The 20,768-nt window shown below is 44.0% G+C and overlaps 1 protein-coding gene across 3 annotated transcripts in view; it reads left to right on the top strand.

Annotated features, from left to right (window-relative positions):
* The window catches only part of LOC126174877 (ATP-dependent translocase ABCB1-like), a 263,560-nt gene that overhangs the window by 189,218 nt on the left and 53,574 nt on the right, over positions 1 to 20,768 (top strand). For all 3 annotated transcript variants that reach the window (XM_049921293.1, XM_049921290.1, XM_049921292.1), the window contains one exon: positions 15,633 to 15,889. In XM_049921293.1, coding sequence (XP_049777250.1) covers positions 15,633 to 15,889 — 257 coding nt within the window. The remainder of the gene's footprint in view (positions 1 to 15,632; positions 15,890 to 20,768) is intronic.

The raw sequence follows: 20,768 nt of genomic DNA on the forward strand, positions 1-20,768 counted from the left end.
ACAGGGGCAGCAGCTTTTTCAGTAGTTGCAGGGGCAACAGTCTGAATGATTGACTGATCTGGCCTTGTAACAATAGCCAAAACGGCCTTGCTGTGCTGGTACTGCGAACGGCTGAAAGCAAAGAGAAACTACAGCCGTAATTTTTCCCGAGGGCATGCAGCTTTACTGTATGATTAAATGATGATGGCGTCCTCTTGAGTAAAATATTCCGGAGGTAAAATAGTCCCCCATTCGGATCTCCGGGCGGGGACTACTCAAGAGGATGTTGTTATCAGGAGAAAGAAAACTGGCGTTCTACGGATCGGAGCGTGGAATGTCAGATCCCTTAATCGGGCAGGTAGGTTAGAAAATTTAAAAAGGGAAATGGATAGGTTAAAGTTAGATATAGTGGGAATTAGTGAAGTTCGGTGGCAGGAGGAACACGACTTCTGGTCAGGTGACTACAGGGTTATAAACACAAAATCAAATAGGGGTAATGCAGGAGTAGGTTTAATAATGTGTAGGAAAATAGGAATGCGGGTAAACTACTACAAACAGCACATCGAACGCATTGTTGTGGCCAAGATAGATACGAAGCCCACACCTACTACAGTAGTACAAGTTTATATGCCAACTAGCTCTGCAGATGACGAAGAAATTGAAGAAGTGTATGATGAAATAAAAGAAATTATTCCGGTAGTGAATGGAGACGAAAATTTAATAGTCATGGGTGACTGGAATTCGAGTGTAGGAAAAGGGAGAGAAGGAAACGTAGTAGGTGAATATGGATTGGGGCAAAGAAATGAAAGAGGAAGCCGTCTGGTAGATTTTTGCACAGAGCACAACATAATCATAGCTAACACTTGGTTTAAGAATCATGAAAGAAGGTTGTATACATGGAAGAACCCTGGAGATACTAAAAGGTATCAGATAGATTATATAATGGTAAGACAGAGATTTAGGAATCAGGTTTTAAATTGTAAGACATTTCCAGGGGCAGATGTGGACTCTGACCACAATCTATTGGTTATGACCTGTAGATTAAAACTGAAGAAACTGCAAAGATGTGGGACTTTAAGGAGATGGGAATTGGATAAACTGAAAGAACCAGAGGTTGTACAGAGTTTCAGAGAGAGCATAAGGGAACAATTGACAGGAATGGGGGAAAGAAATACAGTAGAAGAAGAATGGGTAGCTTTGAGGGATGAAGTAGTGAAGGCAGCAGAGGATCAAGTAGGTAAAAAGACGAGCGCTAGTAGCAATCCTTGGGTAACAGTAGAAATATTGAATTTAATTGATGAAAGGAGAAAATATAAAAATGCAGTAAATGAAGCAAGCAAAAAGGAATACAAACGTCTCAAAAATGAGATCGACAGGAAGTGCAAAATGGCTAAGCATGGATGGCTAGAGGACAAATGTAAGGATATAGAGGCTTATCTCACTAGGGGTAAGATAGATACTGCCTACAGGAAAATTAAAGAGACCTTTGGAGATTAGAGAACCACTTGTATGAACATCAAGAGCTCAGATGGAAACCCAGTTCTAAGCAAAGAAGGGAAAGCAGAAAGGTGGAAGGAGTATATAGAGGGTCTATACAAGGGCGATGTACTTGAGGACGATATTATGGAAGTGGGAGAGGATGTAGATGAAGATGAAATGGGAGATATGATACTGCGTGAAGAGTTTGACAGTGCACTGAAAGACCAGAGTCGGAACAAGGCCCCCGGAGTAGACGACATTCCATTGGAACTACTGACGGCCTTGGGAGAGCCAGTCCTGTCAAAACTCTACCATCTGGTGAGCCAGATGTATGAAACAGGTGAAATACCCTCAGACTTCAAGAAGAATATAATAATTCCAATCCCAAAGAAAGCAGGTGTTGACAGATGTGAAAATTACCGAACAATCAGTTTAATAAGCCACAGCTGCAAAATACTAACACGAATTCTTTACAGACGAATGGAAAAACTAGTAGAAACCGACCTCGGGGAAGATCAGTTTGGATTCCGTAGAAACACTGGAACACGTGAGGCAATACTGACCTTACGACTTATCTTAGAAGAAAGATTAAGGAAAGGCAAACTTACGTTTCTAGCATTTGTAGACTTAGAAAAAGCTTTTGACAATGTTGACTGGAATACTCTCTTTCAAATTCTAAAGGTGGCAGGGGTAAAATACAGGGAGCCAAAGGCTATTTACAATTTGTACAGAAACCAGATGGCAGTTATAAGAGTCGGGGGACATGAAAGGGAAGCCGTGGTTGGGAAGGGAGTAAGACAGGGTTGTAGCCTCTCCCCGATGTTATTCAATCTGTATATTGAGCAAGCAGTAAAGGAAACAAAAGAAAAATTCGGAGTAGGTATTAAAATCCTTGGAGAAGAAATAAAAACTTTGAGGTTCGCCGATGACATTGTAATTCTGTCAGAGACAGCAAAGGACTTGGAAGAGCAGTTGAACGGAATGGACAGTGTCTTGAAAGGAGGATATAAGATGAACATCAACAAAAGTAAAACGAGGATAATGGAATGTAGTCGAATTAATTCGGGTGATGCCGAGGGAATTAGATTAGGAAATGAGACACTTAAAGTAGTAAAGGAGTTTTGCTATTTGGGGAGCAAAATAACTGATGGTGGTCGAAGTAGAGAGGATATAAAATGTAGACTGGCAATGGCAAGGAAAGCGTTTCTGAAGAAGAGAAATTTGTTAACATCGAGTATAGATTTAAGTGTCAGGAAGTCATTTCTGAAAGTATTTGTATGGAGTGTAGCCATGTATGGAAGTGAAATATGGACGATAAATAGTTTGGACCAGAAGAGAATAAAAGCTTTCGAAATGTGGTGCTACAGAAGAATGCTGAAGATTAGATGGGTAGATCACATAACTAATGAGGAAGTATTGAATAGGATTGGGGAGAAGAGGAGTTTGTGGCACAACTTGACCAGAAGAAGGGATCGGTTGGTAGGACATGTTCTGAGGCATCAAGGGATCACCAATTTAGTATTGGAGGGCAGCGTGGAGGGTAAAAGTCGTAGAGGGAGACCAAGAGTTGAATACACTAAGCAGATTTAGAAGGATGTAGGTTACAGTAGGTACTGGGAGATGAAGAAGCTTGCACAGGATAGAGTAGCATGGAGAGCTGCATCAAACCAGTCTCAGGACTGAAGACCACAACAACAACAACAACAACAACAACAACAACATTGAAAAACAGTTTAATTTGCCCTTAAGGATTCTTAGTCCGCTTCTGGAGAAAACTTCGAGTAGTTTAATTAATCTCTTCTTCTTTTACGTAGTTATCTGACATATGATACACTCATTTCTGAAAGGGCCTTATTGCAAACTTTGTTAAAACGAGTTAAGAACGTTACTGTATTCTGTACACGTAGATACGTCTTTCCGCATGTATTCCACACAATGTAAACGTATTTTTGTAATATCGTTACAGCGACGTCATTTTTGCAAAGGGCTTTACTCATGGAAAAACGTCCTTTCAATAGTGGTAATCTTCGCATGTCATCTAGGGAATGCCTAATGCGCTATGTGTTATGTAGTTCGACTGATGTTATTTATGAACAGTGTTGTGCAATGTAAAATGGCGCCAGGTAAGCCTATAGAGTTGGAACGTACTGGAAGTAACAAGAATGTTTTATTTTCGGAAGTGTCTGTCGTTTTTAATTTTGAAAAGCCTTACAATGGACCAGTGACTTTTAACAGTAACAAAATACAAGCCATATAACGTTTACTTGATTGTATTGCGCATGAATATACGTATTTTCAAGATGATTTGATGAAACGGCCTGTATGTAACAGTGCTCTTGCTGGTGATGATCAGTGAAACCGTTTTGTACGTATCTTTATGTCACTGTCCCCTGTCTCACAGAAATAGTTTCATTCGTTCTGTCCTGTTACTACTGTCTCCTGTCGGTGTTTCCCTCTCGCTCTCTCTTGCTGCTACTGTCTCATTCATTCCTTCCCACTGCTGCTGTCTCTTCACACTGTCACCATCTCTCTCTTCCTCGTTGTCATTGTCATAGACCATCTCTTATCACCACTGTATCTTGTCCATTTGGAGTTACAATACCTCTAAAATGTATAAGTAAAAAAGAAACAACTTAAAACAATACTAAAAACGTAACTTCGTTATGTTTACAAATTACTTCCTCAAGTAAATGACCTCATTATAATATTTTGGACTTTTTTTTCAATGAGATTGCAAAACTTAGTGACTGCAGCAATAACTAATTATCCATTTCATTCTGTTTTTTAAATATCGGAAAACCCATCATGTTATATTTCATATACTCACCAGCAGAATGCTTTCCTTAGTTATTGAAAACGTAAGATTTTGGAATAAAATCGTTTCAGAAATGACTGTATCATTTATTTCCCTCTTCACTGTAAGATTACATTAGATACCGCTTTCATTCCATAGACCCAAAAATGAGATGATTCTCGCGGGTGGAACATGTCAGAAAGTACAACATAAAAATCATAGAACATTTAAATATAATTCTCACTTCCCTGGAGATTGTCAGAATACGTGAATACATTACAGCACACTGGAACTGCTAATATTTACAGAAGTAATACGCTGTCAGAATGAAATATATTTATGAACTTTCAATACGTTTATCATGCACAAAATACCTAATCTAGACGATGGTGATCAAGTGCTATCAAAACTAAAATCTAACTGAAATTTTTACTTAAGCTGGTCTAACAGTCTCTGTTAAGATATTTCATCTAAGAATAGAAGGAGTTGCCTACCCAAAAGTCTTCCAAACTCTATTTAAACTGTGCTTTATCTGAAATCAAGTTTTTAATGCTGCTGGCAGTTTATGTAAAATGTGGGTTCCTGAATATTGGATTCCTTTTTGAATCAAGGTAGGTGATTGTAGGTCTTTCTGTACATTGTTCTTATTCCCAGTACTTAGAATACCCAATTCCTTGAACTGGTTTCTTCATGATATTCTTCAATTTTTGCCTAAATGAGTATTGTTACACGCTTTTGAACTCCAAAAACTTTTTCTCTTACACCCTTTTGGCCACAAAAACTTTTTCTCTGTTTGACAAAGTACCCCAAAATATGATCCCATATGACACAATAGAATGAAAGTGAAGAAAGTATGCATTTTTTATATTTATTTCTTCTACATCTGATACAATTCTTACTGCAAATACGGAGGTGTTTAGGCGCTTCAGCAGTTCTGTGATATGCCCATATCAACTGAATTTATTATCATGTTGTATTCCCAGGAATTTAACACTGTCAACCTCTTCGATCTGCGTGCTTCATATATTATACAAATGCTGGAAGGAAATATCTTACAGGTTCTGAAATGCATACAGTGGGTCTTTTCAAAGTTTAATGATGATGAATTAACTTTAAACCAATTATCAGTGCCAACCAAAATTTGTTTAGCACTCATTTCGAAATCTGCACTAAACTTACTATTTTTTGCACTGTTTGTATCATCTGCAAACCAAACAAACTTAGCATCTGGCAATGTAACAGACACGAGGTCAATAATGTACACAACAAAATGCAATGGACCCAAGATGGAACCTTGAGGAACACCACTTGTATTAATTCACAATCAGATAAAGACTGGTTGCTCATTCCACAGATATTTCGCAACGACACTCTTTGTTTCCTGTTAGTTAGGTAAGAGTCAAACCATTTTGCAGCACTAACAGTGACACCATTCTATTGTAATTTACTTAAAAGAATGCAGTGATTCACACAGTCAAAGACTCTGGACAGACCACAGCAAATGCCAGTAGCCTCTAATTTGTTATCTAGTGAATTAAGCACATTCTCACTGTACATGTGAATGGCCATCTCTCTATCGGAGCCCTTAAGAAGCCTAAAGTGTAACTTGACAGGATATTAATTGCAGTCAGAAGCCTGAAGCCAACCTTTTCCCATATTTTCGAAAAAGCTGGCAAAAACGAAATTGGCCGATAATTGACGGTATTCTTTATCCCCCTACCGGTAAAGAGGCTTAACTTCAGCATCTTTTAGCCAGTCTGGAAATGTTCCGCTGATAACACAAATGACACAAATAACTTTAGAAAGAACTGAACTCACATGAACAGTCTCTGATTAACTTAATTGATATGTTATCAAAACCATAGAGTACTTTGATTTTTCAAAGGATCTTACGAGAGACGCTACTTCTTTGGGAGAAGCGAGTGTCATTTCCATTATGCTGAAGTTATTTGCAGAGACTGGTCTCAGAAATTCCACTGCACTGTTTACTGAACTTGATAACCCCAAGCTGTCAGTAACACAAAGTACTTGTTTAAGAGGTTTCCAACACTATCTGCACTTGCTATCAGCGTCTCATTTATTTTTAGAGCTATCTGTTCCTCTTCCATTCAGGCCCCACTTGTCTCTGTCTTGACTATATCCCATGTACACACATCAAAAAAAGTTTTGCATCGTGATGGTTCCGAGAGTTCCGGAACCTGTACAGAAATTGGAATAGATATCAACATAAACATCATTTCCACCCTTTCTATTGCCCATGAAAACCACGCATTGCATGTCGTACCACCATACAGTGACACCTTCAGAGGTGGTTGACCAGATTGCTGTACACACCGGTACCTCTAATACCCAGTAGCACGTCCTCTTGCAATGATACATGCTCGTCGTGGTATACTATCCACAAGTTCATCAAGGTATTGTTGTTCCAGATTGTCCCACTCCTCAAGGCGATTCGGCGTGGTTGGAGGGTCACGTCGTCCATAAACAGCCCTTTTCAATCTATCCCAGGCATGTTCGATAGGGTTCATGTCTCGAGAACATGCTGGCCACGCTAGTCGAGCGACGTCGTTATCCTGAAGGAAGTCATTCACGAGATGTGCACGATGGGGGGGGGGGGCGAATTTTCGTCCATGAAGACGAATGCCTCGCCAATATGCTGCCGATCCGGTTGCACTATCGGTCGGAGGGTGGCATTCACGTATCGTATAGCCGTTACGGCACCTTGCATGACCACGCGCGGCGTACGTCGGTCCCACATAATGCCACCCGAAAACATCAGAGTACCTCCACCTTGCTGCACTTGCTGGACAGTGTTTCTGTGGCGTTCATCCTGACCGGTTGCCTCCAACCACATCTCCGACGACTGTCTTGTTGAAGGTGTATCCGACACTCATCGGTGAAGAGAACGTGAAGCCAATCCTCAGCGGTCCATTCGGCATGTTGTTGGGCTAGTCTGTACGGCGCTGCATGGCGTCGTGGTTGCAAAAATGGACAATGCCATGGACGGCGGAAGTGAAATTGCGCATCATGCAGCCTATTGCGCACAGTTTGAGTCGTAACACGACGTCCTGTGGCTGCACGAAAAGCATTATTCAACATGGTGGCGTTGGTTTCAGGGCTCCTCCGAGCCATAATCCATAGGTAGCGGTCATCCACTGCAGTAGTAGCCCTTGAGGAGCCTGAGTGAGGTATGTCATCGACAGTTCCTTTCTCTCTGTGTCTCCTCCATATCCGAACAACATCACTTTGGTTCACTCCAACGCCTGGACACTTCCCTTGTTGAGAACCCTTCCTGACACAAAATAACACTGTGGACGCAATCAAATCGCGGTATTGACCGTCTATGCATGGTTGAACCACAGAGAACACGAGCCGTATACCTCCTTCCTGGTGGAATGACTAGAACTGATCGGCTGTCGGATCCCCTCCGCCTAATACATGCTGCTCATGCGTGGTTGTTTACGTCTTTGGACGCGTTTAGTGACATCTCTGAGCAGTCAAAGGGACTGTGTCTGTGATACAATATCCACAGTCAACGTCTATCTTCAGGAGTTCTGGGAACCGGGGTGATGCAGAACTTTTTTCTCATAATAAAGCTGCTTAGATTTCTGGATTACCTGCTTCAATATTTGGCAGTCTTCTTTGTAACGCATTACAATGCTAACATAAGAGCTGTTTCCAGATAGTAGATACAGTTTCTTTTTCGTACCACATAATACCTTTATTCTTTGTATAATCCATGGTTTATTTTGCCGGCCGGAGTGGCCGTGCGGTTCTAGGCGCTACAGTCTGGAGTCGAGCGACCGCTACGGTCGCAGGTTCGAATCCTGCCTCGGGCATGGATGTGTGTGATGTCCTTAGGTTAGTTAGGTTTAATTAGTTCTAAGTTCTAGGCGACTGATGACCTCAGAAGTTAAGTCGCATAGTGCTCAGAGTCATTTTTGAACCATTGTTTATTTTTAGACTTCTATTTAATTTGAGTAACCTTAAGGGAAAACAATTTTCAAATAAGGAAGTTACTTTATTAGTGAATGCTTTGTGTTTTCCATTTGAGTCAGGAGTGTTGTAAGCGCTACAAGTACACTTACCTGTTCTGTTAACATGATTTTCACTCCCATTTTCTCGTTTAATTAGTAATTCGGTGCTTTTGAGAAGAATAAAAAATATGTAAAAACACTTTCGGCGTCGCTATAACGACAAAGTGTAAGCATGCGGTGGATTAAAATACGACTCAACCTTCTCAGCTGCTGCTGAAGGTGGCCTCTGTGAATATTTGTCATCTAGACACATAGATCGGGTGCAATCGTCAGCATGACATTATAGTAACAGTGAATAGTTATTTGCACACTTTGATGTGGATTGAGTAAGTTGAATTGTAATACGCTTTCTCATAAAAAATGTGGCAACACGCTCGTGTTTTACATAGTTGCTTCTTACATTAATTATACCAGTCCACGAAAGAGCCGATTTCGAGTTTCGAGACAAACGCCAATATATGTCTACGAGGTAGCACTGAAGTGTTATCGCAGTTGGTATAAATTTATTTCAGATGTAAACTTTTCGATTTAGTCTCTGTCTGATTTGGGGCAGATGTCACATATGGCCTATCTCAACAAAAACACGATACTTCATCATGCTACATCTTACAATTCCCTGTAAACTCGTATCTGTTAAAGTAAGTGCTCCACATGTCATCCTCCCATTTGAATGCAATGTTGTACTCGGTTTTGCAGTGCTTTAAGAATCATCATGTGAATCTTGACAAGGCTGTACAGTTTGCTACTCCATTTCTTCAGCCTTATGGGCGAGAGTCCTGTACATACACTCCTGGAAATTGAAATAAGAACACCGTGAATTCATTGTCCCAGGAAGGGGAAACTTTATTGACACATTCCTGGGGTCAGATACATCACATGATCACACTGACAGAACCACAGGCACATAGACACGGGCAACAGAGCATGCACAATGTCGGCACTAGTACAGTGTATATCCACCTTTCGATTTAGTCTCTGTCTGATTTGGGGCAGATGTCACATATGGCCTATCTCAACAAAAACACGATACTTCATCATGCTACATCTTACAATTCCCTGTAAACTCGTATCTGTTAAAGTAAGTGCTCCACATGTCATCCTCCCATTTGAATGCAATGTTGTACTCGGTTTTGCAGTGCTTTAAGAATCATCATGTGAATCTTGACAAGGCTGTACAGTTTGCTACTCCATTTCTTCAGCCTTATGGGCGAGAGTCCTGTACATACACTCCTGGAAATTGAAATAAGAACACCGTGAATTCATTGTCCCAGGAAGGGGAAACTTTATTGACACATTCCTGGGGTCAGATACATCACATGATCACACTGACAGAACCACAGGCTCATAGACACGGGCAACAGAGCATGCACAATGTCGGCACTAGTACAGTGTATATCCACCTTTCGCAGCAATGCAGGCTGCTATTCTTCCATGGAGACGATCGTAGAGATGCTGGATGTAGTCCTGTGGAACGGCTTGCCATGCCATTTCCACCTGGCGCCTCAGTTGGACCAGCGTTCATGCTGGACGTGCAGACCGCGTGAGACGACGCTTCATCCAGTCCCAAACATGCTCAATGGGGGACAGATCCGGAGATCTTGCTGGCCAGGGTAGTTGACTTACACCTTCTAGAGCACGTTGGGTGGCACGGGATACATGCGGACGTGCATTGTCCTGTTGGAACAGCAAGTTCCCTTGCCGGTCTAGGAATGGTAGAACGATGGGTTCGAAGACGGTTTGGATGTACCGTGCACTATTCTACATCTACATCTACATCCATACTCCGCAAGCCACCTGACGGTGTGTGGCGGAGGGTACCTTCAGTACCTCTGTCGGTTCTCCCTTCTATTCCAGTCTCGTATTGTTCGTGGAAAGAAGGATTGTCGGTATGCCTCTGTGTGGGCTCTAATCTCTCTGATTTTATCCTCATGGTCTCTTCGCGAGATATACGTAGGAGGGAGCAATATACTGCTTGACTCTTCGGTGAAGGTATGTTCTCGAAACTTTGACAAAAGCCCGTACCGAGCTACTGAGCGTCTCTCCTGCAGAGTCTTCCACTGGAGTTTATCTATCATCTCCCCTCGACGATCACCAGTGGTGTACGGCCAGTGTAGGAGATTGCTCCCCACACCATGATGCCGGGTGTTGGCCCTGTGTGCCTCGGTCGTATGCAGTCCTGATTGTGGCGCTCACCTGCACGGCGCCAAACACGCATACGACCATCATTGGCACCAAGGCAGAAGCGACTCTCATCGCTGAAGACGACACGTCTCCATTCGTCCCTCCATTCACGCCTGTCGCGACACCACTGGAGGCGGGCTGCACGATGTTGGGGCGTGAGCGGAAGACGGCCTAACGGTGTGCGGGACCGTAGCCCAGCTTCATGGAGACGGTTGCGAATGGTCCTCGCCGATACTCCAGGAGCAACAGTGTCCCTAATTTGCTGAGAAGTGGCGGTGCGCTCCCCTACGGCACTGCGTAGGATCCTACGGTCTTGGCGTGCATCCGTGCGTCGCTGCGGTCCGGTCCCAGGTCGACGGGCACGTGCACCTTCCGCCGACCACTGGCGACAACATCGATGTACTGTGGAGACCTCACGCCCCACGTGTTGAGCAATTCGGCGGTACGTCCACCCGGCCTCCCGCATGCCCACTATACGCCCTCGCTCAAAGTCCGTCAACTGCACATACGGTTCACGTCCACGCTGTCGCGGCATGCTACCAGTGTTAAAGACTGCGATGGAGCTCCGTATGCCACGGCAAACTGGCTGACACTGACGGCGGCGGTGCACAAATGCTGCGCAGCTAGCGCCATTCGACGGCCAACACCGCGGTTCCTGGTGTGTCCGCTGTGCCGTGCGTGTGATCATTGCTTGTACAGCCCTCTCGCAGTGTCCGGAGCAAGTATGGTGGGTCTGACACACCGGTATCAATGTGTTCTTTTTTCCATTTCCAGGAGTGTATTTCAGATGACCCCAGAAGAAGAATCCAGTGGATTGAGATCCAGTGATCTTGGACGTCAAGGTACATATCCGAACCCGTACCTTGGCCTCCATTTTGGATCCTATTGGTGGATTGTATGTCGTCTTACATCAGCAACCAAATATAGCGGTGCCCAGTGTGTATGTGCCACAATCCCGAATCGTGGACCATGTTTGACATTTGAGCTGTATACATGGGGAATTAATCGACAAGTTTAGATTTCTCATACAATTGTACCAAATTTTGTCTTTTGTAAACAAGTCAGTGACAGCTTGTAGTGAGACATTCGCAACCATCTCGCTAACGACGCTTGCAGACACATGTCTACCATATTCAAGTCGGCGAAAGAAGATCCATGACAGTTAGCAGTGCTGTTTCCATTTTTCAGCCGTGTAGCACTAATGGCATCTGGAGAGTTGTTTGCCAACAGAAACTGGAGGAAGTTAGCCACCTATGCAGTATACTGTAAGTTTAGTGTGCCAAAAAATTTCTCTATGTCACCACTCAATTTTATTAAAATTGGCAAAATTAAATATAAGAAATGAATTAATCATTGAACTGGTAAGCATAACTAACGTGTTAATATTAATACAAAAGAACCAAGTGAATATATGGAATGAAAATATGGGAACAATTTAAGTATAATCGTTAAATCAAATAATTCAGAGCAAGCAGGAGCTTAAGTCTCAACAAAAAGAACAAGATAATCAAAGTCTACAAATATAAGGCTTGCCTTTTGCACTTCAGATGTATTAAAATAATCTTACAAAAGCGGACGGGTTTGTCTGAGAAACAGTCATCACAGTTTAACGTAGTTTATTAAAATAAAACATCATATTAAAAATTCACAAAATAATTCTGAACTGTGAACTGTCGTTGCCTGTTACGTTATTTCTTAACTCACTTACATTATTATTATTATATTGGGTGCTGTGTGGTATGTTGCAGTGATGAATGAAAAGAAAATCTTCGGCGCGCATGGGAAAAGTTCACACAAACATACACGATTCACACACAAGAAAAGAGATAAAAAGAATTTTGCCCATTACAGTAAGTCAGAGGCTCAGAGGTTCATCACTATAGGTGTGGTTAAATTGTTGTGAACAAGAATACTGTGGAACACTTTCGGACAAAGAAATTTATCTGCATCACCTTGCACATGAAAATAAGCAACGCTGGCGTGAAACACCCACAAATGCTGTGAATATTCATGAATAAAACAAAACCATTAAGACTCGTGAAAACTTCAAGAACACAAATATAAATCGTATAGACACAAATAGCATCTATGCATCATGAGTAATTAAGAATAAAACTTATTCAAGATGGTGCTGAAATTACACACTGTGACATTACACAGTTGCTACCACAGCAGACAGCCAGATGCTGCACTGCTACCATATACAAGACAAATTCAACGTACACATTCATTCGTGCAGACGATAAAGAGAGGAAGAAAATTTGAGAGCACGAAACGTAGGTAATGTGCATAGGATTGGATGCTTACTGGAAAAGTTGATACTTTAATGTAATTGTGTCACTGAATGGAGACAAAAGAAATTAAAGAAACTAAATTACAAATAATTTGAGCGTGACAGCTGGAAATACGAGTTAAATAGTAAGAAACGAATCTAACAGAGACGTTTGAAGGAATTTTATTTTATACTTCAGAAATTTTACTGCCATAATCATTTGACTTTGCTTGACCAAAACACAGTGTACACTATAGATTCCTTCTTTTTTTGTACTTATCAACATAGGATCCATACAAGATAGTATTGATAGAGGAAACAGAGAAGATGCATAGAAGAGCAGCATGTTTTGTTACAGGTTCATTTAGTCAGCAGGGAAACGTCATAGAGTTGATGAAGGAACTGCAGTGGCAAACGGGCAAAAGAAGCGTTCAGCATCACGGGTGATTTATTGTTACGGTTCTTAGAGCGAATGTTCGTAGGAGAGTCAACAAATACATTATTTCCTCCTGTGTATATCTCGCAAAAAAGGCACGGAGATAAAATTAGAGAGATTCGAGCCGACATGGAGGCTTACCGGCACGCGTTCTTCCCGGGAACTAATAGCGACTGGAACAGGAAGGGGGCAAATGACAGTGGGACCCTAAGCACCCTCCGCCATACATCGCAAGGTGGCTTGTAGAGTCTAGATGTAGATGTAGCCGTTCAGTCACCTTCACGAAGTCCGTTCCCGTTAAAGCAAAATCCTTTCGGTCCCACTCTACCGTTCAGTCACCTTCGAGAAGTCCTTCTCAGTAGCAAGAACGCGACTCTGGAACAACCTCCCAATTATACGTATTAGAGGAATAAATAACATTTCCAGCTTCAGAAGACAGGCTATCTTCTTAAAAACAATAAGGGTTACCATTTTCCCTGTACGCACTCGTTACCTTTGTACACCCCTCTTTGCAGCCTGATGTTCCTCATTTCCCAGTATTCTTAGCCGATGCAGTCTCCTTAAATTTCCTTTTCCCAGAAGTCGCAATATCAGAAAATAACTATTTTGTACGCCCATAAATTCTTCTTATATCTGCCACTATAGTTATTGTTATTAAAGTCACAACTGTCAGTATTAACTTTATTAGTTCATAGTTACTATAATTTACTCACATTGCCATTTCAGACACTCAAATCATTTTAATACTAGCTGTCGTATTAAAATTGTTATTTTTTCGGTAACTAAGTTGTAATAGATACTGTATGTGTGAAACAATGGTCCGATGTAGGATAAGGCCTGATAACCCTAATCAGAGCAGGAGAAACAAATAAATAATTTAAATATCTGATTAAGTAAAATGTTTGGTTGCATTTACAATGTCAGTTTCAGGTTCCACAAGAAACCAGTTTCAGAGTAAAATAAGAAACCTTTTAGCAAGTAGAGGCAACGGCCTTGCCGCTGTGGATACACCGGTTCCCATCAGATCACCGAAGTTATGCGCTGTCGGGCGTGGCCGGCATTTGGATGGGTGACCATCCGGGCCGCCATGGGCTGCTCCCATTTTTCGGGGTGCACTCAGCCTCGTGATGCTAATTGAGAAGCTACTCGACCGAATGGTAGCGGCTCCGGTCAAAGAAAACCATCATAACGACCGGGAGAGCGGTGTGCTGACCACACGCCCCTACTATCCGCATCCTGAGCTGAGGATAATACGGCGGCGGATGGTCCCGATGGGCCATTTGTGGCCTGAAGACGGAGTGCTTTTTTTTAGCCACTAGAGAAGTTATTGGTCAGTTCAGGACGTATTTATGAAGCAACAGCATTCTCCAAACACATAGAAAGTAATAATATTTATAAACGTAAATGTTGTTTTCCAAATACGATTGACTGTTTGTGATGTGCGTACTTTAAGGCCTTCGGTACACACACCATCAGATTATATGACTTGTCGCTCTAACGAAGTAGGCGAGTGTGAGCAATATGTCTCGTGGTCTTATCGTGGCGTTTTTATCTTCTGCCATTAGGTCAGATGGTAGAAATGCCACTTGCACGCTTAGAGTAGCAAATTGACGGTGACCAAAATTGACAATCTGAAGTTCCTTTGGTCAGGGTACGTTAATCTTATTCTCACATATCTCTGATACTTGACAAAGTGTCTATTCATTTCTCTTCATGGCTATGTAAAGGGATATAATAATCTTATTAGGCGCAGACTGCAACTTGACTATAGACTGCTACAGACAAATGCAGACTGGTACAGACTAATGCAGACAAATGCAGACTGACTAATCGGAGGTCTGTACACTCGTTATAATACCTCGCGCATTCAGGTATCACTGCGCGAGTGTGATCTGCAAGGAGAAAAGATTCTACGTTAGCAGCAATCTCATTGGCTGCATTACATATTAATACGCGGATCACGGAAGCAGAATTTGGTCCGTCTCTAAGGCTGCGCCATCTCGTAGTGGGGAGACGGACGAGCGCTGCGCCTGCGCTGTCGTGCTTAGCGGGGCGCGCTCTAGTGGGAAAGTTGTGTACGCGCTGACTATGCGGAACTATGTACACGACACTGTTGAAAAAAAAATTCGTAATCAGGTAAATGTATTGTCAAGTTGTTGTCATTACGTCCAATTATTCGCAGAGATGTGTAGAAGAGGTTCAAGATTAGATCCCCATATTGCCCATATTACACACATGATTAATTCTCCCCCCCCCCCCACCCTCCCTCCCAATGTGAAGCCACAAGACTTTATTGATTGTGAAAAGGGGAAGTTCCTAAACCTTTTAACATACGCGTGACATAGTTCATAGTACAGATGTTCCAGGGGTTACAGACATCAGACTTGTCACTGTTGGTTCAGGGTCTCACCAATAGAAACAACTAAGAACTAAATGCGTGTTGCGTTCCGGCAGAGGGCGGCCCGCCGGCCCTGGAGCGGCTGCTGAGCGTGCGCAGCGACCAGTCCTCCGTGTCGGGCGGCCAGGAGGCGGACGTCGGCGCCGTGGCGGAAGCCGGCGCGGAGGAGGAGCCGGTGCCCGAGGTGGGGCTGCTGGCCGTGCTGCGCCTCAACGCCCCCGAGTGGCCGCTCGTCGCCCTCGGCACGCTGGGCGCGCTCGTCGTCGGCTTCGCCTTCCCCGCTTTCGCTATCGTCTTCGGAGATGTCATCGGGGTCAGTGGCTCGAGGAAATTGACATTAAGACAGCTGTTATTTATTACACGTTCTCTTTTTTTGTCTTTAGTCCTCTTTTCCGCAAGTAATACAAGTCACATACCGACTTCTGCAAATATAATAGAAGTGAAATGAAACTATATGGTTCCAGAGACCTAAAGTATAAGTGAAATGAAATTACACTACTGGACATTAAAATTGCTACACCACGAAGATGACGTGCTACAGACGCGAAATTTAACCAACAGGAAGAACATGCTGTGACATGCAAATGATTAGCTTTTCAGAGCATTCACACAAGGTTGGCGCCGGTGGCGATTCCTACAACGTGCTGGCATGACGAAAGTTTCCAACCGATTTCTCATACACAAATAGCAGTTGACCAGCGTTGCCTGGGGAAACGTTGTTGTGATGCCTCGTGTAAGGAAGAGAAATGTGTACCATCACGTTTCCGACTTTGATAACGGTCGGATTGTAGCCTATCGCGATTGCGGTTTATCGCATCGCGACATTGCTGCTCGCGTTGGTCGAGATCCATTGACTGTTAGCAGAATATGGAATTGGTGGATTCAGGAGGGTAATACGGAACGCCGTGCTGGATCCCAATGGCCTCGTACCACTGTCAGTCGAGATGACAGGCATCTTATCCGCATGGCTGTAACGGATCGTGCAGCCACGTCTCGATCCCTGAGTCAACAGAGGGGGACGTTTGCAAGACAATAACCATCTGCACGAACAGTTCGACGACGTTTGCAGCAGCATGGACTATCAGCTCGGAGACCGTGGCTGCGGTTGCCCTTGACGCTGCATCACAGACAGGAGCGCTTACGATGGTGTACTCGACCACGAATCTGGGTGCACGAATGGCAAAACATCATTTTTTCGGATGAATCCAGGTTCTGTTTACAGTATCATGACGGTCGCATCCGTGTTTGGCGACATCGCGGTGAACGCACATTGGAAGCGTGTATTCGTCATCGCCATACTGGCGTATCACCAGGCGTGATGGTATGGGATGCAATTGGTTGCACGTCTCGGTCACCTCTTGTTCACATTGACGGCACTTTGAACAGTGGACGTTACATTTCAGATGTGCCACGACCCGTGCCTCTACGCTTCATTCGATCTCTGCGAAACCCTACATTTCAGCAGAATAATGCACGACCGGATGTTGCAGGTCCTGTACGAGCCTTTCTGGATACAGAAAATGTTCGACTGTTGCCCTGGCCAGCATATTCTCCAGATCTCTCACCAATTGAAAACGTCTGGTCAATGGTGGCCGAGCAACTGGCTCGTCACAATACGCCAGTCATTACTCTTGATGAACTGTGGTATCGTGTTGAAGCTGCATGGGCAGCTGTACCTGTACAGGGGAAGTAGTTTTACTCAATTCCCAGGCGTATCAAGGCCGTTATTACGGCCAGAGGTGGTTGTTCTCATTACTGATTTCTCAGGATCTATGCACCCAAATTGCGTGAAAATGTAATCACATGTCATTTCCAGTATAATATATTTGTCCAATGAATACCCGTTTATCATCTGCATTTCTTCTTGGTGTAGCAATTTTAATGGCCAGTAGTGTAATTCCTGTCGTGCGGCCATAAAGCCGCCGGAAACATTTTCATATGAATCACCTGAGGACAAATGACAGCTCTCCCAATGTATTGCCCTTATATGACTTTTTATGTCTCATATATTTGTGGTGTATCTATGCAGACGGAAGCGACGAATGAAAATTCGTACCAAGGCCAGGATTCGAAATCTGGTCTCCTTCTCAGTTGGCAGATGCGCTAGTCACTACGCCAGCGTGACACAGTGGCTTTACACAAATGCACCCACTACCTTAGCACCTCAGTCCAAATTCCTATTCAGGCCTCAGCCCTGTTCGTGTTCCTCCTAAAGTCTAAAAGCATTGGCCGCGCGGGATTAGTCGAGCGGTCTGAGGCGCTGCAATCATGGTCTGTGCGGCTGGTTCCGGCGGAGGTTCGAGTCCTCCCTCTGGCATGGGTGTGTGTGTTTTTCCTTAGGATAATTTAGGCTAAATAGTGTGTAACCTTAGGGACTGATGACCTTAGCAGTTAAGTCCCATAAGATTTCATACACATTTGAACATTTTTTCTAAAAGCATTACAGAAGCTCTCCAACTACACTCCTGGAAATGGAAAAAAGAACACATTGACACCGGTGTGTCAGACCCACCATACTTGCTCCGGACACTGCGAGAGGGCTGTACAAGCAATGATCACACGCACGGCACAACGGACACACCAGGAACCGCGGTGTTGGCCGTCGAATGGCGCTAACTGCGCAGCATTTGTGCACCGCCGCCGTCAGTGTCAGCCAGTTTGCCGTGGCATACGGAGCTCCATCGCAGTCTTTAACACTGGTAGCATGCCGCGACAGCGTGGACGTGAACCGTATGTGCAGTTGACGGACTTTGAGCGAGGGCGTATAGTGGGCATGCGGGAGGCCGGGTGGACGTACCGCCGAATTGCTCAACACGTGGGGCGTGAGGTCTCCACAGTACATCGATGTTGTCGCCAGTGGTCGGCGGAAGGTGCACGTGCCCGTCGACCTGGGACCGGACCGCAGCGACGCACGGATGCACGCCAAGACTGTAGGATCCTACGCAGTGCCGTAGGGGACCGCATCGCCACTTCCCAGCAAATTAGGGACACTGTTGCTCCTGGGGTATCGGCGAGGACCATTCGCAACCGTCTCCATGAAGCTGGGCTACGGTCCCGCACGCCGTTAGGCCGTCTTCCGCTCACGCCCCAACATCGTGCAGCCCGCCTCCAGTGGTGTCGCGACAGGCGTGAATGGAGGGACGAATGGAGACGTGTCGTCTTCAGCGATGAGAGTCGCTTCTGCCTTGGTGCCAATGGTGGTCGTATGCGTGTTTGGCGCCGTGCAGGTGAGCGCCACAATCAGGACTGCATACGACCGAGGCACACAGGGCCAACACCCGGCATCATGGTGTGGGGAGCGATCTCCTACACTGGCCGTACACCACTGGTGATCGTCGAGGGGACACTGAATAGTGCACGGTACATCCAAACCGTCATCGAACCCATCGTTCTACTATTCCTAGACCGGCAAGGGAACTTGCTGTTCCAACAGGACAATGCACGTCCGCATGTATCCCGTGCCACCCAACGTGCTCTAGAAGGTGCAAGTCAGCTACCCTGGCCAGCAAGATCTCCGGATCTGTCCCCCATTGAGCATGTTTGGGACTGGATGAAGCGTCGTCTCACGCGGTCTGCACGTCCAGCACGAACGCTGGTCCAACTGAGGCGCCAGGTGGAAATGGCATGGCAAGCCGTTCCACAGGACTACATCCAGCATCTCTACGATCGTCTCCATGGGAGAATAGCAGCCTGCATTGCTGCGAAAGGTGGATATACACTGTACTAGTGCCGACATTGTGCATGCTCTGTTGCCTGTGTCTATGTGCCTGTGGTTCTGTCAGTGTGATCATGTGATGTATCTGACCCCAGGAATGTGTCAATAAAGTTTCCCCTTCCTGGGACAATGAATTCACGGTGTTCTTATTTCAATTTCCAGGAGTGTATATTGGAGTAGCACCTCAGCTTCGGACGAAATGGGGGATCCTGCCCCAAACTCAGTTATGGGTGCTTTAATCAAATGAAACTATATGCTTCCAAAGATCTCTTAAACTCTCAAATATATATGATATACGGATGCACCCTCCAATACAGTTGGAGAGCTTCTGCATCGCTCTTCGAATTTAGGGGGAACACCAAGTAGACTGAGCCGTGAATGGGAATTTGGACGGAGGAGAGAGGCGTGCTAAGGTATTTCATGCAGTAGCCCAGAATCATTGTGCAAGGTTGGCGTATTGAGTAGCTTATCTGCCTGGCAAGCAGGAGATCCGGGTTCGAATCCCAGTCGTGGTACAAATTTTCATTTGGAGCTCCAACCGGCTTACATACGTCATATAATGAAGTATTATTTAGACCACACACTTTTCGCTTTACTTAAAAGCATCGTCAGCGCTCCTGTAACAATATTCCTTTTTCTTTCCAAGTCTGTTTTGCAGAAACATTTCTCATGTTGTACACTATAATTTTAAAGAGTAAAACGCTAGAAGTATTACATCCGTCATTTTTAAGAAGGCTCCGCTTTAGTACACGTATTCCTTGTAAATGGTTTGTTCTACAATTCCCATTTTCAACGACTTGTAATAAATATTTGTGAGGTACACAAGTATGAAACTTGCGGGACCTTTCTGAAGAATGGACAATGAACTTCTACTAAAAGGTCCTCCATCCGACATTTTCATGGTTACGGAACTGTGATTAATAACTTTCAGACTGTCTACGGGTGCTGTTCTTTCCTTTCCTGATTGGTTTATGGCGTTCTTCAGACCCACTGTCGATGGGAAAGGAAGCTTTAGAGTTCAAGTGGGGCAGTCTCTGTTCACCCCATTACAGTTGCTCCATAATGGTGTTCTAACATGTGGTCCGTCTGATGAAGAAATTTTAAAATATTTGCTTTCTGTGTCACATGCTGAATTCGTTCAATACATGAGCAATAAACCAGACAAAATTCGAATAAAGTTTAAACTTTCAGTCGATACAAATTCTAGGTACCTGGTGAATGATTCCCCTTACCTAGGCGAAGTTGAGCAGCGCCACACAAGTGTTGCTGTCGCAGAATATGTTGTAACGTATCTTATACAGCCCTTTGTTTCCAAATGAAAAAATATTACATGTGAGAATTTTTTCACATCTAAATACATTGCAGAAAGTTGAAACGTAATAGCAGAAGCATTCTAGGCACATTGAAGAAAACTAGAAGCGAAATCCTCTAACAGCAAAATCTGCTGTAGTACCTTTGCGCACAACTATACTTTGTA

Source organism: Schistocerca cancellata, chromosome 3 (assembly GCF_023864275.1).
Source record: "Schistocerca cancellata isolate TAMUIC-IGC-003103 chromosome 3, iqSchCanc2.1, whole genome shotgun sequence".
Taxonomy (NCBI): domain Eukaryota; kingdom Metazoa; phylum Arthropoda; class Insecta; order Orthoptera; family Acrididae; genus Schistocerca; species Schistocerca cancellata.